This window comes from Anthonomus grandis, chromosome 3 (genome assembly GCF_022605725.1).
Source record: "Anthonomus grandis grandis chromosome 3, icAntGran1.3, whole genome shotgun sequence".
Classification (NCBI taxonomy): Eukaryota; Metazoa; Arthropoda; class Insecta; order Coleoptera; family Curculionidae; genus Anthonomus; species Anthonomus grandis.
In genome coordinates, this window is record NC_065548.1 from 21,569,446 (window position 1) to 21,578,422 (window position 8,977).

Below are 8,977 nucleotides of genomic sequence, written 5' to 3' on the forward strand. Positions count from 1 at the left end.
ATTAACTTTAATTAACATAATAACTATTGTCAGGTCCTGAACTCTTATTGACTTGGTTAAAAGCACATTCAATTAATAGTAGAACCTTCATTATTATTCCTAATAGATAGCACTTCTAGTAGATGTATTTTACTTGTTGGTGGGTATTATCAAACAGTCTATATGATGCTTGTCACTTATTTGCTACAGATATGTCCCTTGTTTTTTTTTGTACAGATTGAAACCATCATGTTTTCGCTGTAAGTGTTCTAGTTCATCACGTCTTTCCCTCATCCAGTCATCTTTTGCTTCTCTCATATTACGCTAAATAATTGTATAAATGCGTCTATAGTCCGTTGGGTTTTTTTCTTTAATTTATCAATAATCAAAAAATTCATTAATTAGCTTATATTTCATATCTTGAAAAATTGTGGTCGTAAGGTTAGTGGTCGTTCTTATTCCGGTCTATAACGTCTTCTGATGGTGTTTCAAATGTTATGGAACCAGTGCCTGATAGAATATCATTTAATTATTAATGGGCATCGTCACTCGTAGAGTTTTGCGAATATCGAAATCTGCAAAGAAAAAAATGTCTGGTCTTGTCATTTTTTTGATCATCAATTTTTTTTTAAAGGAAACTCTTAACAAAATTAATTTTATCTGATATTGTGTTTTTATATTTTAATATAGATGAGGAAAATGTATATGATTTTTGAGGTACAAAATATTATTTAAAAAAAATCCCATTTGGTTGAAAGCCAAAAGTCATTCAACAAATTTTAATTTAGTCAGAGGTTTTTTTCCTTAGAACTTTTGTTAATTACTTTAATTTTGTTAGAACTTTAATTGCACAGTTAATATAAAAATTTGTTACTTTTAGATTCCTCTAAATTCAGTAGTTGAACTGGTAATAGTAGATGAAGGTTTTGCATTCGACGCAAACCATCCCCTGCACCTCCACGGATACAACTTTCGAGTTGTAGCCATGGAAAAAATCGGTTCTAATGTGACTGTGGAACAAGTTAAGCAACGTGATAGAAAAGGACTTATCAAAAGAAATTTAATTGATGCCCCTATAAAGGATACGGTTACTGTGCCAGATGGGGGCTATACTGTCATTCGATTCCAGGCTTCCAATCCAGGTAAGTTATATAAAATAAAATCAATAAAAAGATTTTATTAATAATAGTGTTTGAAATTGAGAAATTTAAAAAAAAATGTAGTAGGTAGTAAATGTAAAGTACGTTGCTAATAAAATTTTTTGAAAGTTAAAAAAATTTGTCGGTATAGTATTTTCTTTTAAAGATCTGATAATTTTTCTGGTCCAAGTAGGTGTTTCGTCAAACCTGTAAAATTATATATAAAATATTTTTTTATTAACTATTATTTGGTTATTATAAATTATATTATGAATTTTAGCAGTCTTTATAGTTTCTATTGCCCTACCTAATTTGATTTTTAATGCTTATCATACCCTATATACCAAGTCAATATATATCAATTTAATTAAAAAAAACTCATCTCAATATGCTACTAAATAGAAAAAAAATTTAAGCTCTTTAACAACTCATGTAATTGTGCAAATTAAATGCCTGCAAAATTACTAACGCAAACTCATAAAATCAAATTTTAAACAAAAACTATAATAACAAAATATCTATTATAACAAAATTAACTAACTTAATAAACATACTAAAGTAACTTAGGTATGGTAAACGCATAACAGAAACTTTTAGAACCATAATTGAATATTCTGAAACATTCGCTAGCGAGGCGTGTGGGGGTTTAAATTTTAATTACATTCGGATTTTTTTGGGATATCGCACGTGGCGTCCCATCCAATAGGTAAGTGTCGCCTAAAAGACTAATTTAGCCGTTTACTTTGTTTTTAGAAAATACGTATGTACGTTATTTGCATGCAAAAAATGTAAATTGCCAAAAGCCTATTAAGCTTCCAAGTATATTTTTAGTATTAATTCAATAAGAATAATATAGAATTGACCAAACTAAAAACTGATTATTTTATCAACGATATATATAGTCCCACCTTTTGTGTTACACTCAAATGACAAAACAGTTTTATTAATAATTCAACAATCTTCGTTCTATTTCTATGCTTTTTATTTTTTCCAAAAAAGTTGGTTAAAAAATTATGAAGCGCCAAATTCTTAATTATTTAAATAACAATAATCTAATTCCAGAATATCAGTCTGAGTTTCGTAAGGGCTATAGCTGTGTCACTGCGTTATCTCAAGTTACAGACGATATATTTCGGGGTTTGGATAAAAATTAGTTTAATTCTATTCTTACAACTATTTTAATTCTCTTAGATTTATTAAAGCATTTGACATGGTGAATTATGAGATACTCTTATCTTTATCACATTATCTAGGATTTTCTCAGTCGGCCTTATATCATATTTTCTTTCAAACCGCAAACAAAGAGTTCTGCTAAATGGAAAACTATCGGAGGCACTTGACGTTATTACTGACATACCGCATGGTAGTATTTTGGGTCCATTGCTACAATAGCTACAATATTGACATCGCAATTAACAAAAGAATTAAATAGATATAAAAATTACTGCTATGGAGATGATACTCAAAATTATTATTCATTTAAACCCAGTCATGTTCCTAAAGCTAATCTTAATATTAATAATATCTTTGCTGAAACTCAAAACTTACTTTTAAAAATTAATTCAGCCAATAAAGCTATTCTTTTTTGTAGTGACGCTCACCGGATTGAGATTGTAAATAACTTTAGACTTGAAATGAAACGATGTTATACAGTTTCAAAATTCAGCCAATAGTCTTGGGCTAATAATAGAATATTGACTAAAATTTAGGGAGCATGTTAGACATAAACTTAAAATTGGATACTCTGCTTTAAAAACTATTTACTCGCAAAAGAATTACTAATATTATTAATGTTAAAAAAATGCTTTGTGAAGCATTGGTTTTGTCACCTTTCAATTTCTGCGACACTATCTATGGTCTATATCTATGTCTTAACTGCTCAGATACCTATAGAGTACAAAAACTTTAGAATTCGGGCCTAAGACTTGTACGAGTATTTGGCGTAAGGAGAAGGGATCATATTTCTCATAAGCTAAAGGATGCGGACTGGTTAAATATATTCATTTACAAGTATTACATCTTATTTCTTATTTTATAAATTACTTAAGTGGAAATTATAAACTACTTAAATGTTTTTTAAACCGAATATAATTATGATAATTTAGAATATAGTCATCTTGTGTTAGCTCTTTGGTAACGTGCTTTTCACAGATTCACAAAAAAAATCTACTATCATGCCTTATATTATACTAACTTTTATTCCAGGTTACTGGCTCTTCCATTGTCATCTTGAATTTCATGCAGAAATTGGAATGGCTTTAGTCTTTATTGTTGGGGAAAACTATCAAATGCCGGCAGTACCTCAAGGTTTTCCTCAATGTGGCAATTATATACCCATGGTAAGTACAAGTTTAGTTATTTTAGTTTATTAGTTAGAAAAAATAGCAATGAATTTTTAATTTTTTGGTATTTTTATATTTCATTTTTGTTATTTTGTTTTAAATTGCTTTAAAAAAATCTTGTTCTTTGGATCAATGAAAAAATTTATATTAAATATTCAAATTAGTCTTATCAGTATGACAAATATAGATTTCTACTAAATCGAATAGAAACCTATTGATAGTGTGGATATTCTTAACTTACAGCTATTATTTTTATTCTCACTTTAACTCAATGTTTAACTTATGAAAGAAAAATTCAACTTTCATGGCTCCTGCAAAATTCCTCAATTTTTGCATCAAAGCAAGGAAATTTAGTTGATTTGCTTTTTACCAGTGAGTAGCATATGTCTTATTTTATTACGTATTGCTACTCTTGTTTTAATCGTGTAGTGTAAATTTTAATACTCATGAGAATACACACCGCCTTTCCCCATTAATTTATTTTAACGGATTAATTTCCAGTAATTTAAAAATCTGTTACCTGATCAGTCTGTATTCAAACTTTACACATGTCGAACTCAATATTTTATGAGGCAGCGAGGACGTAAAGTTCGTCCTTTCCTTTTAACCCTTGAACCGCTCAGTATATTTAAATAATGAATCCTAGTATATGAATAATTCTTTATATTTGAAGCTATAGATTACATGGTTTCGAATCCTATTTTAAGAGTAACAAAACGAGTTATGCATTACTTTGTCTTTTGATGTCTTACCTCTGATTTTATTAATTTATACTTTTTTTAAGAAGATATCTTTAGACCTATAGGTATTATCATCGCAGTGTTTAAAGATTGCATTTCAGTTTTCTTTGTTTAGTCTAAGAACCATATTTTTAACTTTAAACTAATACAAACTTTGATCTGGAATTAATCATCTAGTGGAGTTCTCGTGTTCGCTTCTTTGCTGTTAACTCGTGTGATTTGACCTTTATAGATTAGTGATCTATACTTAAAATTTCCATTGGGTTACCGTAACATTGCGGGCTTTTTAAAAAAATGACTTGTAACTAAAATTTATAACATGAAAATATTTTTTCTCTTTTTCAGGATTCTTTTCCAAATTTGCCACAAGCGAAACCTCTTTGCAGCAAAAATTCCTTTGTTAATAAGTTTGAAAAAGTCATTTTTGGAGAGTATTGTGAGGATGTCCCAGCAAGTAGTAGCGATGTTGTTAAGTCTAGCGAAATGCTGTTATTATTATCAGTTTTATTCAGTTTATTTGCTGTATCCTATTAACTCCATCTTTTTAAATTTTAGGATTAAATATAAATTATTTTAGAATAAGTTCTACCTCAAAGGAGTGTTTATTTATTATGTTATTATACTACACAACATAACATTTAAAGGACTCCAAATAAAATATAATGTTATTAATAATATGTGAAGTGGTGTTGTGAATTAAATTTTATACAATTTTTAATTAATTGATTAATGTGATATAAGGCTGTGAGGTTTAAACCGTATTTTGAATCAACAAACATAACAAATAAATTAAAAATAGGTTTTATACAGAATTAGGTTTTGTTTTATTTCCTTTAATACTTTCAATAGGAGGAATATATAGGTGGTAGCAATATAGTAATTAAAATGGATTTCACCAAATTACAGCGTGATGAAATCCGATCCTGAAAGTTTATGGAGAATTGGCAAAAAGAAAGGAAAAAGGTGAAGATGTGATAGTTAAATTTACCAATGGGGTTCCATCAATCTCTAAGAGAATTGTACGAGATCCAAAAAACGCGTAAGTGCTTCCTTGGTAATGTATTATTTTAACGCTGGGGGTATGAGGTCTAAGCTGAAGCATTTGAAGCAAACAATATCCGCATGCAGTTATGATGTAATTTCGTTGGCTGAAACATGGTTGTTTCCGGACATTTTGTCATCTGAATTGGAGTTTACGGCATATGAAGTATTTAGATGTGATAGAAGGATGAAGGATCAAGAAAGTGCTAAGAAGGATGGTGGGGGTGTTTTACTCGCTGTGAGAAAGGAGTTAAAACCGCGATTAATTAAATACTCTTGTTCATCGTTAGAGCAAATTTTTGTTTCTGTACAACTTAATCTTAAGAATATTATTTTTGGTGTGGTTTACCTCCGCCAAAATCTGATATGGGTCAATACAGTGCTTTCTGTGATACAGTACTGGAGATCTTTGAGGCCCATCCGAATTGCTTATTTAGTATTGCAGGAGACTTTAACCTACATGGCTGCACTTGGTTTAATGAAAATCAAAATCTTAAAGTTACCTTTTCGGATGGGTGTTCGAATGTCGCACCAACTTCACTGCTTGGACAGGTATTTAATTACTTAGATGGTAAGGAAATGTTTCAGCTTCCAAATCCAAAAGGCACATTTCTTGATCTTTATTTTTCTAATATTAATGGGTCTTTTGGATTGGCGGATGATTTTTTATTGCCGGTGACTAGCTCTCGACACACTCCGTATGAATGTATCTTTTCAGTACCATATATGTCAAGGTCTCTGAAATATTCAGTAAAGTTTTTTGACTTCAAAAATGCTGATTTTGTATCGCTAAATAATTTCCTTGCATCTATCGACTGGTTCTTTATAAGCAACACTTCTGATATATATATTTCCCTAAATAAGTTTTATGACCCTTTGTATGAAGGAATCAGCTATTTTATGCCTATTAAGTCCTATAATACTGGAAGCTTTCCTGTATGGTTTTCAAGAGAGTTAAGAAGCTTAGTTTTACGTAAGAGGATTGCTCATAAGAAGTTTAAGGAGTCTCAATTGCAAAGTGATTACTTGGTTTTCTCTGGGCTTCGGCAGTCATGCAGTGTGTTGAGCGGTCAGTGTTACCGCGATTCTATTTCTCGTACCGAGAATAATCTATTGTTAAATCCTAGGTTATTCTGGAAACATGCAAGCAATGTTAAAAAGTCAAATATTATTCGTAAACATATGTTTTTTAATGATGAAACTAGTGATGAGGGTGGTGATACTGTTAATTTATTTGCCAAATATTTGTCAAAAGTATATTCTGATAAAGCATTTCAAATACCTGAATATTACACGACAGGGCTTGTGGATCAATTCGATGTCAAATTTGTAGAGTTATCTTTAGTAGAGGTTTTTGACGAGATTCTTGGCTTACAGAGCAAGACTTCTGCGGGACCGGATGGCATACCCAGCTTGCTACTTCGTGAATGTGTATGTACTCTGTCGAAGCCTATTTGCACTTTATTCAATCTGTCTTTAAAGTCGGGAGTATTTCTTTCTTTTTGGAAGAATTCATATGTTACGCCGATATTTAAGTCTAGTAATACTAGTGATGTCAGTAATTATCGGGGAGTTTGTCTACAGTCAACCTTGCCTAAACTTTTGGATGCACTTGTAACCAAGCAATTGTCATGGCAATGTAAAAGCCTTATTATTAACAGTCAACATGGTTTTCAAAAAGGTCGTTCCACTGTTACTAACTTAATATGTTATGAAGATTATCTGTTTAATGCTTTTGGTAAAGGTTCACAAGTTGATGCTGTTTATACGGATTTTTCGAAGGCGTTCGACAGAGTTAATCATGCGCTTCTACTGGCAAAGCTCCAAGCTTTGGGTTTGGATCAAGTGTTATTTGTTGACTAAGGGACTATCTACTGGGTAGATCGCAATGTATACGGTTTAATAACTTCTTATCTAGCAGCTTCTCTGTGCCATCTGGCGTTCCTCAGGGGTCACATGTGGGTCCGCTGCTTTTTACAATCTTTGTTAATGATATTGGATTATTTGTAAGAAATTGTGATTTCTTATTATTCGCTGATGATTTAAAATTGTTTTTGTCTATTGATTCTAATGTTCAATGTCAATTGTTACAGGATGACTTACATAATCTCTATGAATGGTGCAACCTTAATGGTATAGATTTAAATGTTCCAAAGTGTTATTCAATAACTTTTGGAATAATTCGCAATCTTACATTATTTGATTATAGTATAGGTTCCACTATTTTAAAAAGGGTAACGGAAGTTAGGGATCTCGGAGTAATTTTTGATTCCAAGTTGACATTTTTGTCTCATGCTGAAAAGTTAGTTCAGAAAGTGTATAGAAATCTAGGATTTATAACTAGAGGCAGTCAAGACTTCTCATGCTCTGTCTATAAAGTTTTGTACTGTTCGTTAGTCCGTTCTGGTTTGGAGTATGCTAGTCCCGTATGGTCTCCATTTTATAAATCGTATATTGAAAATATAAAGTCCAAAATAAATTCTTAAGAAATTGTTCTTTTAAACTTAAGGTTCCATTAGCTAATGGTCATACTGATTACAAGACGGTCATGTCAGTTCTCTCTTTGGACTCACTTGATTTAAGGCGTAATAATTCAGACTTGTGTTTTTAAATTAATATCTGGCATGACTGATTGTGATTATCTTTTAAATAGGCTGAATTTTCGGGCGCAAAAATTGACTAGACAAAATATTTTAAGTTTCTTTGTGGTGTTTATTAATATATATTTTTTCTTGTGTTTATTGCAGATATTTTCAGTTTAATCATTTATGTTAGTTATTAATTATTTTTTAAACAATTCAGACAAAATTTCAGAACTTGGAATTGCTTCAAATATTTCATATATTTTTTTATAGCTTTCAGGTATTTAAAGCTATTCATTTAAGGCAAATAAACTGATATTTGGTTCTAATCATCGTTAATTACATATTCACTCATTTAACATCATTTTTCATTTTATTTTTCCTATTTGATATTTAAGTATTCCAGGTCTTTAAAATATTTTTTTCTTATAATTATTTTAAACTTTTAGAGTTGTTTTTTGTAAAATCATTCTTATTTTAACGTCTATCTTTCACAAATTCAAACAAAAAATCCTAAAACTGTATCCCTTTTGCATTAATATTTAACACCAGAAAGAGAAAATAAAAAATCAATATAATAAACGGCTTCTCGTATAATTTGCTCGAGTACACTCACACGTCATGAAAAAAAATAAAATGGCATGTTTATAATGGCCATATCGGATCACCCGGCATTAATCACGTTGGTACTTAAACGTCAAATTTATTTACTTAATGGAGTAGAGGGTCTTAATTATCTTTATATTTTGCTGATTAGACGTGATCGTGGATTATGGAGGGAAGAACACCGATGGGAAATTTTGGGCTTTATTCTATTGTAGACTAATACTTGCCAATATTTTTTGTAGATTTTCATGACATGATTAAACAAATAATATATTTTTTATCAGCTTCTAAAGATAAAAATGAAGCCGAATGCAAAAAGACTTATTGATGTTTCAAAGCCAAAAGATAAAAAAAACTTACCGGAACACGTAACTAAATTTGCATTTTTGATGCAATCCAAATGATATTGCACGTTTGTTAGTTGCTGTAAAATATAAAGATATACTATGGGGCGAGTGTATTTAAATTCAGATAAAAATGCTCCAGGGATACCGATATATGAAAAATTCGAAAGGCGTACATAAATCATTTTTGAGCTTAGATACTTA

The 8,977-nt window shown here is 30.4% G+C and overlaps 2 protein-coding genes across 2 annotated transcripts in view; both read left to right on the top strand.

Annotated features, from left to right (window-relative positions):
- The window catches only part of LOC126734191 (uncharacterized), a 42,468-nt gene extending 37,456 nt beyond the window's left edge, over positions 1 to 5,012 (top strand). The window contains exons 11-13 of the mRNA XM_050437732.1: positions 860 to 1,121; positions 3,324 to 3,457; positions 4,546 to 5,012. Coding sequence (XP_050293689.1) covers positions 860 to 1,121; positions 3,324 to 3,457; positions 4,546 to 4,734 — 585 coding nt within the window. The 3' untranslated portion in view covers positions 4,735 to 5,012. The remainder of the gene's footprint in view (positions 1 to 859; positions 1,122 to 3,323; positions 3,458 to 4,545) is intronic.
- A 1,411-nt stretch (positions 5,013 to 6,423) lies between these two features.
- Positions 6,424 to 7,104, top strand: LOC126734630 (uncharacterized). Its single transcript, XM_050438326.1, has one exon. The coding sequence runs from the start codon at positions 6,424 to 6,426 to the stop codon at positions 7,102 to 7,104; it is 681 nt and encodes a 226-aa protein (XP_050294283.1).
- The last annotated feature ends 1,873 nt before the right edge of the window (positions 7,105 to 8,977 follow it).